Source organism: Durio zibethinus, chromosome 18 (genome assembly GCF_047325235.1).
Source record: "Durio zibethinus cultivar Kanyao isolate XHJ-2024 chromosome 18, ASM4732523v1, whole genome shotgun sequence".
Taxonomy (NCBI): Eukaryota; Viridiplantae; Streptophyta; class Magnoliopsida; order Malvales; family Malvaceae; genus Durio; species Durio zibethinus.
The window spans coordinates 22,724,329-22,743,735 of NC_143179.1; the positions used below are offsets into that span (position 1 = coordinate 22,724,329).

At 33.0% G+C, this 19,407-nt stretch overlaps 2 protein-coding genes and 1 pseudogene across 3 annotated transcripts; 1 reads left to right on the plus strand and 2 right to left on the minus strand.

Moving 5' to 3' along the window:
* Nucleotides 1–849: 849 nt before the first annotated feature.
* Nucleotides 850–5,958, plus strand: LOC111301082 (3-epi-6-deoxocathasterone 23-monooxygenase CYP90C1-like; annotated as a pseudogene). The gene is made up of 9 exons (XR_016330084.1): nt 850–1,184; nt 3,098–3,403; nt 3,487–3,636; nt 3,731–4,003; nt 4,762–4,851; nt 4,950–5,031; nt 5,126–5,232; nt 5,309–5,436; nt 5,704–5,958. The product of XR_016330084.1 is annotated as a 3-epi-6-deoxocathasterone 23-monooxygenase CYP90C1-like (transcript).
* A 906-nt stretch (nt 5,959–6,864) lies between these two features.
* Nucleotides 6,865–9,519, minus strand: LOC111300803 (uncharacterized). The gene is made up of 3 exons (XM_022896414.2): nt 9,075–9,519; nt 8,747–8,868; nt 6,865–7,366 (listed from the first exon to the last, which is right to left on the minus strand). The coding sequence occupies exons 1-3, from the start codon at nt 9,340–9,342 to the stop codon at nt 7,202–7,204; spliced, it is 555 nt and encodes a 184-aa protein (XP_022752149.2). The 5' UTR covers nt 9,343–9,519; the 3' UTR covers nt 6,865–7,201.
* Nucleotides 9,520–9,850: 331 nt separating this feature from the next.
* Nucleotides 9,851–11,510, minus strand: LOC111300804 (ribosomal RNA small subunit methyltransferase, mitochondrial). The gene is made up of 2 exons (XM_022896415.2): nt 10,989–11,510; nt 9,851–10,877 (listed from the first exon to the last, which is right to left on the minus strand). Exons 1-2 carry the CDS (start codon nt 11,397–11,399, stop codon nt 10,107–10,109), a joined length of 1,182 nt encoding a protein of 393 aa, XP_022752150.2. The 5' UTR covers nt 11,400–11,510; the 3' UTR covers nt 9,851–10,106.
* Between the last annotated feature and the right edge of the window lie 7,897 nt (nt 11,511–19,407).

The following is a 19,407-nucleotide window of genomic DNA, read 5'->3' on the forward strand; positions in this document are numbered from 1 at the left end:
TCAACTATGGCAAATGGCAGTCATCCATTGACAAAGACAAGACAAAACATTTCTACTTCTTCTTGGGTCATAACTCTAAACAGTTACCTCAAAAGATGGTTATTCTCATAAACTATAAAAATGCATGAAAAAGAGAGAAAACGGAAAAGAGAAAGAGATCGAGTGGGTGGATGGGTGGGTGGTGATGACTGTGAGACTGAAGAATGATGAAGACAAGTTGATGATCAATAAAAGGTCTGACAATTTCGGCGCCCGCAAGCTTGACCCAGTGGGCTTTCCCCACGAATTCTAAAGCTTGGGAGAAGGTAACACCTACAGTAGACTTCACCTCCCTCATTTAACTTTCTCTTAACTTTTTAACACGTTGGGTAACAAGTGTCAACCAAACTTGGATTCATTCCCTCGTCACTGCTGAAAACATAAAGGAGATATGATTTGTATCCAGGTTAGAGTTTCACATAATTTGTTAAGATGAACTGCATTTACTTCAAAAGATTTTAAAAACCAAACAGGAACATTAATTTATCAGAGAGGGAGAACAACAACCCCTTTAATCCTACCCCACTCATTTTCCTCTATTATGTGAGCCAAAGCAGGAGGGACGGGTACATCTCTATCTAAATGAAGAGAAGACAAACTGAACGAGCGTGGAGCATTTGGTGCGCCCAATATGGCCAAACTCATTTAGTAATATATAGGTGCAACCTCTAGATTTCCCGAATCTATCACTAAGATAGCCATCACCTCCTCTCATTCAATACCCTTTACAAGGACAAGTATTATTTCTCTCTCTCTTCTCCTTTCTTCTACTTTATTTTCAGAACAGTGCAAAGAGCTGGATGAATAACTAGTCTAAAGGAGTGACTAGGTGAACACTGTAAAAAAAAAAAAAAAAACCTTTGCAGCTTATTTTTAGCTAGAACTAGGGTTTCATTTCAGAGAAGAAGCTGATCGTTCTAGTGAAAGATGGAATGGGGAATAGGGTTATTGTTGAGCGTGTTGATGGGTACTTTTGTAGGATGGTTTTGGTACAAGAAGAAGAAGAAGAAGAAGACAATGATGGTGATGAAGAGTGGAGTTCCAAAAGGGAACTTGGGTTGGCCTTTCATAGGAGAAACTCTCGACTTCATTGCTTGTGGTTACACCTTTCGACCTGTCAGTTTCATGGACAAACGCAAATTTCTGTAAACTTTTTCTCTAACCCACCATGCTCATGTTTTGCTTTTAATTGGGGTTGTTTTCTTCTTACCCACTTGCTTTTAATTTTGATGTCAACATATATGAATATTTTTCTTTCTTTTTTTCAATTTTAATACTAAATACTAATATTATTATTTGTTTGGAAACTTACTTTCTCTGGGATGATAGAAACCCTAGCTAGATTTAGAACTCATTACTCCACCATCATCATGTCATCATCATTATATATTTTTGCTATTTTGTGGTTTCAATAAAGGAAAATTATCATCAATATTCTTATTATTTTATATAAAATATATTGCTAATCATACAGCCTAAAAAGTTTTAATTGTTCCAAAATTTTGTAATTAAATAACATGCATGGCATTATTAATTAATTAATTAATATTATTATTATTATGAGTTTATATTTGATATTTTGTTAGTGTATAAATTTTATATATTGTCGTGAATCAGATAATAATAGCTCATTAATAAGATGAATCTAATAATAATATCATTAATAAGTAAATTATTTTAATTTATGTATATTTATTTTAAAAATTAATATTTATTTATTAATAAATTATCATCATTTGATTCATTGACAGTATATAAAATTTATATACTCAAAATATATCATATATATATATATATATATAATAAATTCTATTATTATTATTATTATTATTTTTTTAAAGAAGTTCTTATGCTAGAGGACTTTTATCTATCAAATCATGTAACATACAATGTCAAACTATAACATAAACATGTGGATAACAAGTGAAAGTTTGATTTTGTTTTAACTTAATATTCAAAATTTAGTAGAAAATGAAATTAAACTTTTGATATTTTTATTGATCAATGGAAAAAAATTTTAATTATTATATATTATTTGTAAACATGTGACAACTCGTAATTATTATGAGTTTTGCAATTAGCACTAAATAGTAGCTTTCTATATTTACATAGTCCATGGAAAAGAAAAAGTTACCCTTTATTGATATCTTCCTCTAAAGGATGCCATTGAGTTACATGACTAAGTTGATAATTTCCTTTTCTCTTGACTATTTAATTTATTTGTAATAACATATGACCATACTCGTCAACATATATATATATATTTGGTATAAAAAAGTTTGGGATAAATAGATTATTTAGTTTTCAAAATAAAATATATTATATCTAATAACTTAAAATAAGTTATTATAAATCATATATTTAAAATAATTTCAACAATAAATCATTAGTAAGACTCAAATTTAAAATCTTTTTATTAAAAAAATAATTTTAATTAATTAAACCAACTACTGACGAAATATATTTAAGCTTTAGTTGAACTGAACACTTTATCTCGCATCATTTGCGTAGACATTGGGAACGTGGCCTCAATGAGACTAGGACCCAATTCTCCTTATAGTCAGACAATTACTTTAAAATATATAACTAGTTCAGGCAATTAAATAAATGAAACATCACATACTACAATATTGTTTGCCTATAACTTGTATTCATTAAATGGTAATATGTCCCAAAAAGAAATTCTTCATTAATGGGCTATGACAGATAGCTACTGCAAGTGCCTCTCTTGCTTCAAAATAAGAGGTGACATCGGTTAAAAAGTAGTAGTGAAAGCAATTAAAGCTTTTGCCATTGTTTGCTTGTTGCAGGCAGTAACACCAGCCCCTAGTCTCCATTGTTTTCAGCTTTCCAATGAAACCACCATTTCCTTCCAATTTTGTACCCATATCTTCCTCTCTGCTATGGATTCTGGACTTCAATAAATGAAGTTAAACAACAAAACAAAGCAAAAAAATAAGTCTTTCAACTGCCCTGCAAGCAATAAAGCAAAAAAAAAAAAAAAAAACCTTTGCTACCTTTGTTGATATATTGTTTTAATTTCTCGGTCTCTTTCCAGACATGGGAAGGTCTTCAAAACACACGTCTTGGGGACACCCATCACGTGAACAAGGTGGTTTTACGGAACCATGGCAAAATCTTTATTCCTGCTTATCCCAAATCTATCCGAGAGTTACTTGGCCAACATTCCATACTTCAAATGAATGGTGATCTTCAGAAGAGAGTTCATGCACTTGTTGGAGGTTTCTTGAGATTCCCACGGCTTAAAATCCGTATTACAAGACATATTGAAAACTGTGTCAAACTTCTTTTGGGTTCTTGGCAACACATGCAGTTGATACATGTTCAAGAAGAAACCAAAAAGGTCAATTCACAAATAGTATAACAAAAGTTAATTCCAAATACTGATACAATGTGACCCTGATGTCTGGTTCATGGACATGTCAGATTACGTTCGAAGTCTTGGTAAAAGTTTTAATAAGTGTTGGTCCTGGTGAAGATTTGAACTTTCTGAAGAGAGAATTTGAAGAATTCATCAAAGGTTTAATTTGCTTGCCTATCAAATTTCCAGGAACAAGACTTTATAAATCTCTGAAGGTGAGAATATGTTATATATACTAGCATTTATCTACTCTTCGTTAACCATTTCTGGAGGGTTTGTTTCTACAAGGTTTGATTTATTCGTTTGCAGGCCAGAGAAAGGTTACTGACAATGGTGAAAAAGATTGTGGAGGAGAGAAAATTGGGTATGGAGAAAACAGACGAACAGTGTAATCCCATTGATGCAGTGGACGTGTTGTTACGTGACAGCGAAGAATCAAACGAGAAGCAATCTCTGCCGTTGGATTTCATCAGTGGGATCGTAATAGAGATGATGATCCCTGGAGAAGAGACGGTTCCCATGGCAATGACTCTCGCTGTCAAATTCCTCAGTGACTGCCCCCTTGCCCGCCACCAGTTGATGGTACGTAACATAGCCCAAAAAAACAAATGAAAAAGCTCTCACCATTTTTCATCCATCGGCTAGGATTAATTTGATTTCACCTGCAAAACGGGGTCCCAAAGCCAACTGTTTGACTTTTGTTTTTATTAGTTTTTTCATTGGAAAAGGAAAAGTCTCTTTCATAGTTTATTAGACACACGAGTACATGTACATGTAAGACACATTTTACGTGCGGTGGGCCCCAGATTCTGTTCACGTTACCATTTGTACTTAGGCTCCTGATTGAGAAACTGAACTTTGATCGCTGATAAAATTTTACAAATAGTTCGTCTTACCGACTAATTGGCAACAATGTAGAAAGTGATACCCAGAGAATTGGTTACAAGTTTCTGCATGGTCTGATGAGAATCAAAAGACATAACAGATAGAACTTAACTGGGAATTCATGTATTGAACTGTGTTGCCTGGCTGTGAACAAGAAGTAGAGCACAAAAAAAATGTTTTAAGCTTGTTTTGGTTTTCGTGTTAAGATCTGTCTGGAGATGGTGCATGAAGAAGAAATTCAAGGGGAAGAATTTATTGTTGTAAAGAACTAAAGATACATGACAGTTCTGAAGTCTTTACTACCCATTTTCCTTCTTGAAGAAACAATAAAGGAAAAGTGATATCCAATGGCGTTAGTTTTGGCTTCTCTCATGGAAAAGCAAATTTTTATAATTTTTCTTTTTGAAGAGAAAAAAAAAAGAAGATTTTTATGCAACTGATGTTGATTTGTGCAGGAAGAGAACATGGAATTGAAGAAGCAAAAGACTAATTCTGCCGAAGACTGTAGTTGGACCGACTACTTGTCTTTGCCTTTCACTCAAAATGTGAGTCTCAAATTTCAGAGAAGATGCTGTAAAAGTTTCTCTTTACAGAAAAAAAAAAAAAAAAAAGCATTGACATCAATTTTTTTTTTCTTTGCTAGGTGATAAATGAAACTCTTAGACTGGCAAATATCATCAATGGAGTTTGGAGGAAAGCACTCAAGGAAATAGATATTAAAGGCAGTTTCATTATAGTATTGCTTCGAGCTTTGATTCTGAAGAAATAGGGAAAAACACACTTCATTTGACAAAACCGTTTTTATGGTTGTTTTTGCAGGTTTCTTAATACCAAAGGGATGGTGCGTTCTGGCATCTTTCATTTCTGTTCATATGGATGAAGAAAATTATGAAAACCCATATCAATTTGATCCATGGAGATGGGAGGTAAATCAAACAATGTCACTTCTTTTTTTATTTTTTTCTTGGTAATTGCACCATTTCAGGATTTGTTGGTTTACAGAAACTTGGAGCTGCTGTTAACAACAATAGCTTTACACCATTTGGAGGTGGGCAGAGGCTCTGCCCTGGTTTAGAACTATCCAGGCTTGAAATATCAATCTTTCTTCACCATCTCATCACCAGTTACAGGTAATTTATAAATCATAGAATTCTACTTCTTCTGCTGCTATAATTCAATCCAGTGAAGCATGGGGCACCCCAATGGTGAAAGGCCTTGGAATGTACATTCAACAGCTCATTAATGACATGAACCAACAGAAGCAAAATAATTGATATTTAGCTACCATGCCCTGGTAGATCGGTGTCATCGGAAGCCCACCAATCCATCCAGATTTGCTATCTCTTACAGTCTAACAAAACTCAGAACAACTCTTTTTTTTCTTCTCCTATATGCAGGTGGGTTGCTCAAGAGGATGACATTATCTACTTTCCAACAGTTAAGATGAAGAGGAAGCTGCCAATCAACGTCACCCCTCTTATGCAACTACCAGTAGTTTGGCGCATCCAGGAAAGCCTGTACAAAAATATCTAATATTTATATATATATATATATATTATATTTTAAATCTCAATTGGATTAGATATACCCTGACAGAAACTTTGGAAGTTTATCCCCACAACAAAAGGGAGCCATTAGGAATGGAATTTGTACAGCTGCAATGATCTTTAAGAATTCAGATGGGACTGTGTATTATGGTGTTAGTTCTCATGGCACCATCTATTTTCAAAGCAGCAGAAGTCCTCGGGCCCTTTTTGGGTCCTTCAATATTGAATGCAACTAGGGATGATAAAATCTAACTCTCATGTCTAAAGCTGCAATCGATTTTATTTTTTTTTTTGGTTTGAGTTGATAATAACATTTGTGATGGTACAAAATCCATGTTTCACTGCCTCCTTCAATGATATTACTGCGTAGTCGGAGCCATGTTATTATAGAGCAATTATCTTCCATGGCAAATTACTGGAGAATGCCAGCAAAGCAAAGCAGGGTATTGACTTCTAGATTAACAGCAATAAAAGAGCAAAAATGAATTAGATTGAAAGTCTAGCCATGAAAATTAGTTGTAGCAAATTTCTTTCGTTCTTTGTTTCGGTAAAAAACAAAGCAGCTTAGAAGATTTAGAGGCTAAGAAAAGAGGGCTTATTGATTGAAGAATATTCGTCTAACTGATCCAAAATTGAGTAGTTGCTGTCTCGAATAAAACACGTACTGATATTGACAACACCAGACCAGATCAGTCACTTGAGGGAAAGATACATGATTCCGCAAGCAGGCAGGCAGGCACGTTAAATTCATGAAAGGAGCCGTCAACTTTTTACTGAATCCGACCGCAAGGTATAGGAGTAGCTTTCACATGTATTTGCTTCCATTTGTGCCATCTTTTCAATACTATTTTAGTCCTGCCGCTTTACAGGAGTGTTTCTACTTTGTAGTGTGCAGGAGTTCACTGATCTCATTTTACACATGCAGAAGCAATTATTTTAAAAGAAACTTTCTCCCTTTTCTTTGACTTTTTGTTAGGCCATTCTTTCAATCAGACATCACAAGCATCGTCATAAAATAAATTTTAATTCTAACTTATTTCATATCCTTTTTTAACAGTTCAATAATAAGTCCTCAAAAGGACTCAAATAACAGATGGAAAAGGGGAAAAGAATCAAGCTCATGGTTTGTAAAAGCCACATGGAACTTCGCAACATCTTATGTGTTCCTAATCCTGCACACAAAACAAATTTCCAACAATATCAGATCTCCAAATGCCATTAAGTTGGGTATCGGCTGGCTTAACCAAACATTAGGAAGGAAAAACAAACAAGAGGCTTATAGAAAGTTGGTTCGATGTCTCAAAAGCAGCGTAGCATCAGAAGACTAAGTCGACGAGCAAGCAATGCTTCAAGTCATGGCCTTTTTCTTCTCTTCCTCGAGCCGCTGCAACTCCACCAGCCTTTCGGCCCATGCTCTTTCCCTTGCCACTGCAGCCATCTTTCGCTCTACTTGCTTAATCTCCTTCTTCCTTTTAGCCTCCTGCAACTGAGCTTTCCTCTTCTTTGCCTCTGCCTGCAGAACCCCACTGTAAGACATAAGCATTTTCCCCAGAACCAAATATGTAGATATTAAGAAATAGCCAACCTACTCAGGAGACAAGCAGAAATGGACTATAGAAAAAGAAAATGTAAACTACAGAGATGATTCATTGGTGCATCCAAATATAAGAATACGCAAAGCAATTGTATGATTTACCAACCAAAAATATGTGAAACTCTAAGAAAATCTCACAAACAAGAAAGCCTAAGCCAGTTAAAAGTGTACCATAAGCGATGCATGAAAGCACCTGCATGTAGATATTTCACTTAAAAACTGAGTCTAAAATCCTGTTGTAATAATAGTAATAATAAGAACTGAGACCAAATAGTGCGATGCTGGCAAGCACAGCATACACAGCTAGACATTACAAGAGGTAACCAGTTAGAAGACCAATCCTGAGAAAATGTTAAAGATATTACAAAAGTTCCACAGCAACAATAAGATAGCCATGGTTTCAGAAGTGAATAGCGTAAAAAGGAAAGCCACTTATAACCACCAACTCATATTAGTTGTCCCTATTTTATGTTTTCTTTTGTGACAGAGAGTACATTCTTAACAATAGAACTATGGTTTTATCTAAATTGATATCTCCGAAGCTACAAATAATGCATTTAGAGATGACCTCCTGCAACCCCTAATATTACTTCCCAATATAATAAGAACAATTATGAGCCAAAAGTGCATCATATTTCATGTTTTACGAATTGTGACGCCATGCACAATTCACACTGCCCCAGGAACCAATGATCGAGGCATAATATGAATTGCCAACCAAAGACAGATTTCAATAAAGTAGTCACAATCAAATGCTGATTTTTACATGAAATGAAGAAAAGAATAGGACAGTGACATCAGTTCACAGATAAATTGGTTCATCTATACACATAATTCAGGATAAGCTGGAACGTTTCCCTCAGGCTATGGTAAAATCTATAGAAAGTATTAAGGAGAACCTTCTCCTGATGACTCCGACAATAGGACATGCTCTATGGTAAAAATGAACCTGCCTCATTTAACATCCCAAAATCCCTATTGGCTAACTAAAAGATAACTTACTAAAAACATTACTCACATATATGCCTTAACAACTTCTTCTAAATGTATTCAACAAGGTAACCAGTTATGTTGATTTTAGCTTCAAAATCCAACCATTCACTTTAAATCAGCTTTATATTTCGATGCACCTTTAATTAAAGACAAAATGGTTGCTAATGAATATAACTAAAACAAAAGGCATTTCCTTCCTCACCATTAACATAACTCGATAAAAATTAAACATATTTCAAACTAGATAAATGCTATACAAATCTGAAATCAACAAAACTTTTTCAATGTAGCTTATCGAAAACAAACCAATTTAAATGCACGACGCAGCCTCATTCTCTTTTTCTCGTTCCTTCTTTTGACACTCCCATCATTCGGGTTATTTGGAAGAATTGGCTCCCCTGGTGTATACTTTACCCATGCATACGGCCCTGCATTCTCAAATCTATTAGCATTTCCTCCGTTGTTTCATCAATAACTTTGTTTTATTCAACAAAATTAGCATCTTTGAAAAAAGAAAAAAGGGCCTTCTTTATAAAGGGCTTCTAAAACCCAGAAAAATGAACAAAAAACCTGAAAAAGATAAATTAATTAAAATTGGAAAAAGGGTTTAAGAGGGGTTTACTAAAGGAGGTACCTGGGGGTTTCAAGCTGGCTCTTTTCCGACGTGGCTTGTCTTGGGGCCTTCTCTTTGGGTAACGAGTATCCGTTAAGCTATGCAACTGACTGGATATCGAGATCCATGGAGATTGGCGGTAAATTGACCCACCCAAGAAGGAGTTGAAACCGGGTTTTGGGCACGAGGAAGAGGACAGACTCGAAGTAGTTGCGGAAGCAGGGGAGGCCCGGGATAGGAGAGTGCGACATACCGGTCGAACGATAGTTCTAAGAGCCCCAAATCCCATTTTTTTAGAACATTAAAGGGTTACGTTTGCAGGTTTAAAGTGAGTATCAAAACAAAATCCTTTTTTCTTATCAAATCAAAACGAAAGCCTTGATTTGGTTGCTGGCTATTAGTTACTACTTTTCTTTTTGTTTGAGCAGAGTGAAACCTCAAACCAGAATGAAAAGAAAGGGTTGGCGAAGAAGAAACGAATGGCAAAATGGGCCTTTAATCCCAAATATTTTTGGGACAATTGGGCCGTTTCCATTCCCTAATTTAAGAGCCTTAAAACTTTCCAACCAAAGCTCAGGAGGATGGCAAATATACCCGAACTTATCCGGTCTAAGATTGGATTTTTTTTCTTCTCATGGTCAAGATGGGATTGGAGTAGGATTTTAGGTAAAAACATTTCGATTTAATTTGATATCTATAATAATTAAATTTAAATTATTAAATTATTTATTTATTTAATTAAATCGATTATAATTTTATATATATATAAAAACTAAATCAAACATAAAAAATAATATTTTAATTTAAGATCACATCAAAGTCAAATATATATTTTATGAAGTCAAAGTTGGTACATATTCTATGAAATCATGTTTGAGTCACGAGAAAAGCCCATCCATTACCACCATTAACCAAAAGCCCACTTGATTTACTAACACAACCCAATTTTGGACTCTATGTTTTGCTTAAAGAACCCAATTTTATAGTGAAGAAGGATGAAAACAACAGTATCACAATTCACAAAGAAAGTACTACCGAAGAAGGATGGAGCTACTATGAACTATAAGCAGCAGCAAAAGAAACATTATCTGAATCTTTGGGATTTACGTGGTCGTGAAAATATATCCCAGCTTGATTAAACAAGGAAAGTAAATGTAACAACTCCTCATTAGACAGCTTTGAAGGCCTCTTGTCTTCGAACCCACCTGTTTTTAAAATCCCAACAATATTCTCTTTGAACAAAGTCATTTCCACAACAGAGCAAGATGATGCAAAACCAACATCTCCATCGGTATCTTCTTCTTCATGGCTACCATCATAATCATCACCACATTCATGATTCTTGCCAATTATAGTATTTTCTCTATTTGTGCTCGTTGTCTTGGCCAATTTCAACAGCTCTATCACCTTCTTCTTCTGCTTAAACGTAGCCCCTAGCGTCTTATTCTTCTTGCTAAAACAAGTCCTTGTGAAAGCCCACCACTCGTCTAGATTAACATCTGGGACTTCAGCTTTTGGTCGGATTATAACAACAGAGGAATCAACTTTTGGACAAGGAAGAAACTCCCTTTTGCTTACATCCATGACAAATTCTACATCAGCCACCAACTTCACATTCACAGCCAATCTGTTAAACTCCGAGTCCCCAGGCTTAGCCAGTAACCGACGTGCAAACTCCTTTTGAAGAAGCAATGTTGCACTCCTAAAAGGGTTCCCTCCATAAACCAATTTAGCCACAAGAGGGGAAGATATTCCGTACGGAATGTTAGCAACAACAAGATCAAATTGAGGAAACTCCGCCTTCATTGCATCTTTACATATAACCTGCAAGCAAAAACAGAAACGTGAGATTTTACTTTTATATAGAATAATAAACAAACTTGGAACTTTCTCTTAGGCATTTCATCAAACATGTAATTTTTTTGCAAAACTCACATGGATCCTATCTTGCAACCCTTTCTCAGAAACGCGTTTGTGGAGAATATCCACCATTCTTTTATCAATTTCGATGGCAACAACCTTTTTAGCAGCTTCAAGGAGCTTGACCGTGAGATTTCCAGTCCCGGGTCCGATCTCTAAGACGGTGTCGGTAGGTCTTATGTTAGATCTTCGAACAATAGCGTCGAGAATCCGTGTGTTGGTGAGGAGATGTTGGCCCTTGCTCTTATACAAATATAAATGGTCTTGTTGATCTTCTTTTGTGTCTCGAGTTTTCTGGTCTTTATCATCATCATCAATATTTTTGCGAGAATAATGACTGGATTTTGTGCTGAGATTTCGTTGAGAGTTTTGGAGGAAAATTATCCGAGCAAGGTAGATTGGAGTTGATTTTGGCTTGAAAAGCATTGGCTTTCGCAATGTTTAATGAACTGGACGTTATCAGAATTTGAGTTTCTTTTTTTCCTGTTGATATGTTAAAAATAGGACGGTAATTTCTTGGTGGGAAAGGTGGCTGTTGGCAATTCTATTTGGCGTGTAAGAAGTTTAAGTTCGATCTCCACTCAAAATTTACCATTAGAAATTCAGCTTCAACTCATCAAATTTTAAATTTTAAGTTGGAGCCCCATTTAGCATAAAAATTAAAATTATTTATTTAATAAAAAATAAATTTAATTTTTATGCTAAATTTTAAATTCTTATTTATATTTAAATTTACATTTGAATTTCAATCCATATATATATATAATAATTTTTTAATTAAAATAATAAAAATATATATTTAAATATATAAAATTTTGATTAAATTCGTTAACTGTTTAAATCAGATATTAAAAATTTTAAATTTTAAATATTTAATAAATTAAATTATCTACTCAATAATAATCAAATTATATTTGAATTTTATCCTGTTAAAACCCATACAGCTTATTAATGCTGATCCATCGTTTACATCTCTAAATATAAAATAATAGTGATTATATGCCAGGTAAAAAAGGCCGAAAGGGTAAAACCCGGTCTTGAGATATCAGACCCGGAAACACAGCCCGATGGGATTTTCAATGGGCTGTCAATCCAAATCCGACTTTGTTTTGCTTCATCATGGTTTATGCTTGCGGGCTTGAGTTATTGGGATTTTGTTATGGGCCAGGGCCTATGTTAAGGGGATTCGAACTTGTTTCCAAAGAAATACATGAACCAAATGCTCAAGTGGAAGACAATTGTTACGTTATCCATGCACCTTTAGGTGACCAAAACAAGGCACCCAAGCATCAACCCATTATTGCTTCCCGTAAACTATAGAAGTAACTGTTTTATGCTTGATGCTGTGTGCTCATGGGAAGAAAAACAGACGCAGCCTTGATAAGAAAAAAAATTATATTGCTTTATGCTTTGTTCTTTTGGGCTTCTAAGCGTGGTGTTTGTGGGAGTTATTAGTGGCTTAATAGTTAAATACTCGCGTTTTTCCACGTTAACCTTTAAAACAGCAATTACAGAACAAAATTCTCTTTCAAGGGTCTGTTTGACCAATTAAGTGGAACCCATTGGTCCTAGTAACATTCCAGGCAGAAAAGCAAACATTCTTGCATTTGTAAGCAATGCTTTCGATCTAAGTTTGTGATACCCCAATTTTATATCGAAATATTTTTAAAAATTTATTACGATATATAAATTAAAAATTAAATCTAAATTTATGAGATAAAATTATGAAATTTTTATATTAAAATATATAATATCTAATATGTTAAATGCGAGTCTCCACAATTTCAAATGTATGAGCAGAATCTATGAGTAGGAAGTGACCAGGACCAAGAATGATGCCATGGACTGAGACTCACCCTGTATTATTGGTCTTGAAAGAAGCTGAATAAAGCGCAATGTTATTCCTTTTTTACAAGAAAGAAGTAATGAAACTTTTAAATTCTTTATTCAAACATTGAACCTACATTACACTGTCTTCTAAGAGGTTTTGATTTAGAATTCCCAACTCAAGACTGCATAGCCCATGCCTTGATTGGAGCCATTCTAATTATGAAATAAATCTTTGTACTTAGATCAAAATTAAAATTTAATATTTTACTTTTCAAATTTTAAAATTTAAATATAAATTCTAACAAAATTAACATGCCACCATTAAATTGCCAAAGCGAACTTTTTTTGTCAATAAATTATTTATATGAGATTTATATGCTCAAAAAAAGAAACTTTAACTTATTTCAAATTCAATAAGAATACAATAATTAATATTATAATTTAAATTTTTTTATCTCAAAAAAACTCAAATAAAGAAATTATCTAATATTTTAAATAAAAGTAAGATGTATCGTATTTTATAAAAGCTGTATATTAGAAAATAAACTCAAATGATTTTAGAATTTTTTTATCAGTGACTAAACTAATTAAAGCTTCAAGTTTTCTACTATAAATAACTACAAAAAAAAAAGACCAAAAGCTATACTCAGTGATTCATTGGCGCCAGTTGCACATTGTACGAACGGTTTTTACCGTTAAAGAATTTGATGAGTAATGGCCCACCAAAATTGATATAAAAAAAATAAAAAAGTGCAAGAGGAGAAAAGGAATCCAATCTACTTTAAAAAGAGAGATGAAGCCATGAAGGGAAAAAGTGTAGAGAGGTGAGATAATGGTCCATGGAACCCCCAAAAAGAAATGAATAAAGCTACAACCTCTAGTATGTGGAAAGAAGAAGACTGTCTGTCATGTGATGTGCTCCAAAAGTGACCACCAAAATGAGTAAATCTTGGATGTGAAGGAATTGGGTTTGCAAAGGCATGCAACAACAACCCTATGGAATCAAAAATTTTGGATCACGTTATTGTTAATTATTAGTATTTTATATTACATAGATATATAAATTATTAAATATAAAATCAACCGATATTGACAAATTTGCTTTAGTGGTATTAGGGTTCATGTGCTTATTAATCATTACCATATTGACAAAATTTACTTATTTTATGTGTTGTTCCCATATTCTTTCTCATCTTAACCACATGGAAGATAAAAATAATTTTCTAAATATACAAATTAATTACTTGACCAAATATGTGAATTCTCTTTTGTTTAACACTAACATGGTGGGGAGATTAGTGGGTAATGCAAAATTTTCCATTGTTTTAGGCTTTTTGACCCATTTCTTTTTGAATTGATTTTTTTTTTTTTTGTGTTATCTAATTAGCTTGAATGTTAACTTTGGGTTGGGAAGAAAACCATTTGTACTACTTATGTTTTCAAGGACGGGGATTGGCCAATCAACCTAATTCAAAAGCTAAATTACTTTGAGAGGAAGAATGTGTTAGTACTTTAAGTAATTCATTAAAACCATTTAAGTAAATCATTTTCAACATTATGTTTTAATATGATCGAAAATAAAATTAAATTACAAGAGGATTAGTTAGTGCAATCGATGACTAAAAGTATTTTAATTTGTATTAATTTGAGTTAAATTTTCATAAAACTTATTTAAAAAATTTTAATGCATTTTAGACAAAAATAATAAAACTAAAAAAATCTATTTATTAATTAATTATTCATTTGATTATTTTGATGTGATGTTTGAATTTCAATTTTTTTTTTCCTATTCAACAAAAACATCTATAGAAACATCCTTCCCCTTTCTTTGTTTATCCTTTTCCTTTGCAAAGTAAAAAAGGACAAGTCCGGTACAAAGTCAAAAGGTCCCACATGGAAGCAGGTGGAGGCAAATACGCGACGCCCATCCGGCATAGATCCTCCCTAATCTCGGTCCCCTTACCCTTAATTTAAGGGGGCACATGCACCAATGACTCCCCAAAAAAAAAGCCAAAAAGAAAAAGGAAAAGGTTACTCACTCGTACGAATCGCAACTAATTTCACCGCAGACAATTCCATTTCAATACCTCGTACGAATATTCCATGCCGAGAATCAGAAGGGGCAAAACCGACAACTCGTTACAACAGAATCGCTCCCACCGACGTTAACGGAAAAAGGATCTGGACCCTCGAAAGTTGACGGTAGAGTATAATCAAATCGAGTCTATTCAATAGAAATTCAAGTTAAAATTTTTTTTAATTTAATTTGAGTTTGATTAAACTTTAATTTTTAAATTTAAATTTAATTTAAAATAATAATTAAATTAGTCAAATTTATTTAATTAAAATTATTAAATAAAAATATATTTAATTATTAAATTTAATTGTGTATTCAAATTTAAAATTAAACTCAAATTAATATATATAAAAGTAAATTAATAATTTTTTAATTAAAATATTAAAAATATTTTAAAATTTTAAATTTTAAATAAAGATTTATTTGAATTAAATATTAAAATACTTAAAATCAATTCATTCAATAAATCAAATTATTTAAACTTAAATTTTATTTAATAATAATTAATTTAAATTAAATTTAAATAATTTATATATATTAATATATTATTAACACTCTCAACAAATAAAAAATAAAAAATGGAGGGAACAACTAACGGTCAATAACGCCGTTCCGCATGAATTTTTTGTTTATTTATTTTTTAACCTGCAATTCTGGAAAAGACGAAAAAAAGTCACCCGCGGCACGTGCACCGACGCTTAAAACAAGTTATAACACGGAAGAAATGGACCCCACAAAACAGGCGTTAAACCCATTGATTTGATCTTTGTTGTTCATCACCCGCCAACCAATCAAAATCAAGGCCATCAAAAAATCCGTCAGACACGTGGAACGATCGTTATCTTTGGCGCCCTTTCACTTCCCAACTACCGCCAAACAACTATTCCAACGTATTCTTTTAACGGTCATAAATTTTGGTCGCTGTAATAATCATAACTATGTCACTAATAATTAGAATGAGTAACATTTTCTTTGCCTAAAAATTTGTACTTCAGACCAAATTAAATTTTTTTTCTTTTACCACTTCAACGGTCTTGGGATAATTTGGATGCTTAGATATATGTACGTTGCCAATGATCATATGCTTTTTGATATCTTCTTTTTAAGACGTCAAATTTTAAGGTTTAAATTAATAATTAATGCTTCATTTCAAAGGATGATAAAAAAATTAAGTGTACAATAATAAAATGATAATTTTGATATAATGATATGATAATTCATCTATGATCATCAAAATGAAATATAAATAAATAAATAAAATATGATATAGATTAACATTTTTATGTAACTTAACTAAATTTTTTTAATCAATTTTATATTTTTACTATTTTATACTTGCAGAATAATTTCGACCAAAGCATAGTTGAGTAAATTATAATAATACATGAGTATTCGAATATTAGATTCAATAATGAATGCATGTATTTTTCACTCAAAAAAGTGGATTTGAGTTTTTTTTTTCAAAATCAATGAAAAATTTTATTAGGAAGGTGATCCATGTGAATTTTTATTTTTTATAAATACCAAATAATGAAACTACATATTAACCCTAAATAAAAGGGTTAGCTTACCAAGAGGAAGCAATAATCTTTGCTTGACCACAATTATGCAAAGCTGGTGCCGGTGTCTGTCTTTAATAAAAAGTGGGAGCATGCCCTGTTATTTATATATATATATATATGTTAGGCACTTTCTCTTTTTATGTGGGTTGCTGTGATTATCTCAATGCAGATCTAATTGAATGTAAGGTGTATATAGGGCAGATTTCAGATCCAATCTTTCACTTATTGATAGGTTGTTTAGGTTAGGACAAGAACATATATACAAGACAAATTGTTGATGTGAATGTGGCATGGGCTTAATTGGCTGGGAAGGACTTTGATTGATGAAATAACTTTGATGTAACTTGTTTCGAGAAGCCAAATCATATAAATATGAAAGTTTCACAAGTGATGAAACAGGCATGTGTCATGATAAGAATCAGACTATTATTAATATATATATATATATTTATATTTCTATCAACCTTGCAAAGAAGGAAGAAAAAACCAAAACCCAAAGGTGATTAAAAAATTTTATATATTTCCAATAAACATAGTTTGCTTGCTTTTCATGGTTTTTTTTTCTTTATCTCACTGCATTTGTTGAAGGGGGTTAGTGACTCTTTTATCCTCGCCAGCTTATGAGTTACGGGATAATACCTTTCAGTCAATAAAATTGAAAAAAGATGATTAATTAAACGTTTATTTTATGATAAAAAGGTTGATGCATTGAATTTTATAACAAAAAAATGCAACCAGCAAATCACGCAAATCCAAGTCAGTTTAATACACTTAGTCAATTTTAACACTTGGAGCAATCATTGGCAAACAGCAGCATCAGCAGCCTAAGCATAAGTTTTTTTTTTTTTATAAACATGATAACTGTAACTTCTCTTGCAATGGACAATGGTGATTAACAACACATAAGAAACCCCATTATAATCTGCTAACATTAATCTGTCACCATCACCAGGACAAGGAGCATGGAAATTGAAAACCATTTCAATGAATGCCTAAAGAAGAGGGAACAAGAAATTTTTATTTTTTTTTAATTATGATTTGAGAAAACACTTTTAGAGGCATTAATCTATAGGTGACAACATAAATGAGCAACAGTGGAGTGGGTGACCTAATAAGTGATGATAAAATGTGAACAAACCCTTAATCGGCGCTTGGAATTGGAAGTGGGCGTGCATGAGACCCCACGGTGCTTAAGGGTTGAAGTTAGGTTAGCACTTTCCTTCCCGCTCATCTCGGCGTTGAAAGGTAAAGGAAGTGGAAGGAAGACAGAAGCAAAAGAGGGATTGAAACTGAACACTGGGGCTTTGGAGTTTGGTGGCTTTGTCTAGGTCCACTTTACCTACTTAACATGCATGCCACGTACGTGGGGACATATCAGAAAGAAGATCCCATCTAATCAACCCTTGGTTTGACTTTTTATAGTCTAGATTAAGCAAATCTAATTAGTTGGATTGAAGGGTTTTCTGCTACACTAATCATGTTTATTATAACGTTCCCCAAGAAAAGCTTTCATAAATGGTAGAGATATATAGATCATACGCCATTCACTCCATATATATCATATTGTGCTATAGATTTTGATGCAAATGTGAGTATTTCTATTCAATCCACACATAGTAAAACAGTCCATAGTCTCCTTTGCAAATTGGGTTCTAGATATCAGCTAAAGAGCTCATTCACTCCATGGAATTACTGCCATGATGTGACCCTATTATGATTGGAAGAAGAAGAAAGAAACTATATATGCATTTGCATATGGAATATGGATATCTGGTACTTTCATATTGCATTTGATAAAATATTTGGTACTATAAGACTTATAATTTTTTTAGACCTGGTAATTTATCAAATTATTATTAAAAATTGCTGACAAGAATATCTTTTTGTTGAGTACTTTTTTTTACCCTCCAGAAGGAACCTTCTGTGCGATGGCATACCACATGAACATGGTATTATTAATGAGAACAGAGTCACAGGGATACTGTCAAATTTGAAACCAATGAACATTAATTGTAGGGTCGAAATTGAAATATAATGTAGTAATTAATATGACAGCAAAAGGGTAGAACAGAATATTGATTTTGACTGGAATGACAGCTAGAAGTTGAGATTCTTGAGAAGATCAACAAGAGTCACAATATATATATATATATATATATATAAGATCTATGTAATTGTAATGTGAAGACTGAAGAGAAATTTAGTGATGTTATAGGGGTTGCTTTGAAAAGACAAAAAAGTTGATATCGGCTAGTGTCAATTAGAAGCAAAATAATTGTCACAATAAATAAAACTGAAATAAAAAGAAAAAAGAGTGATGGGCACATGAGAATTGAGAATGTTTTGTCTGGGTTCACATGGAAAAGCCTGAGGAAGGAGTGGAGACAGATTTTGCAAAAGGTCCCTCAAGACAAAAAGCAGGCAGCAGCAGCAGCAATGAGCAAAACTTACCCTTATTTGCTGGCTTTGTCATGACCATACTGCCCTAGATCAGAGAGTCTATTAAGAACAGTGTACATTGGTACATTTGAATGAAAGTGTAAAACATATACAGTTACATCATATTTTCAGTAAAAACGATATGTTGAAGCTTGGAAAGAAGAAAGAATATGCATGATTCATTTAAACCGAATTTTATATTTGAGTTTTTTTTTTTTCTTTTCATGCAATTCTTTGAGAGTCTAGGCAATTTGTTAAAAAAAAAAGGGCAAATGACAGATACTTATTTAGTAAAGTAACGGCAGATTCTGTTAATGCTTGGAAAACACTCACCAGTCACTAACATTAGCCTTTTAATCTTCACCTAAGAACAGTATAAAGCTTCTATCTTTTACTGTTGGGATACCCTTTTTGCCTGTTTTTTGTCATTATTTTTTTTTCACTTTCCTTTATTGTATTTTGACAGTGGGTATGGACGCTTGTGATCTGAGAGTTGAAAACTGTACACAAACAATTTTTTTTTTTC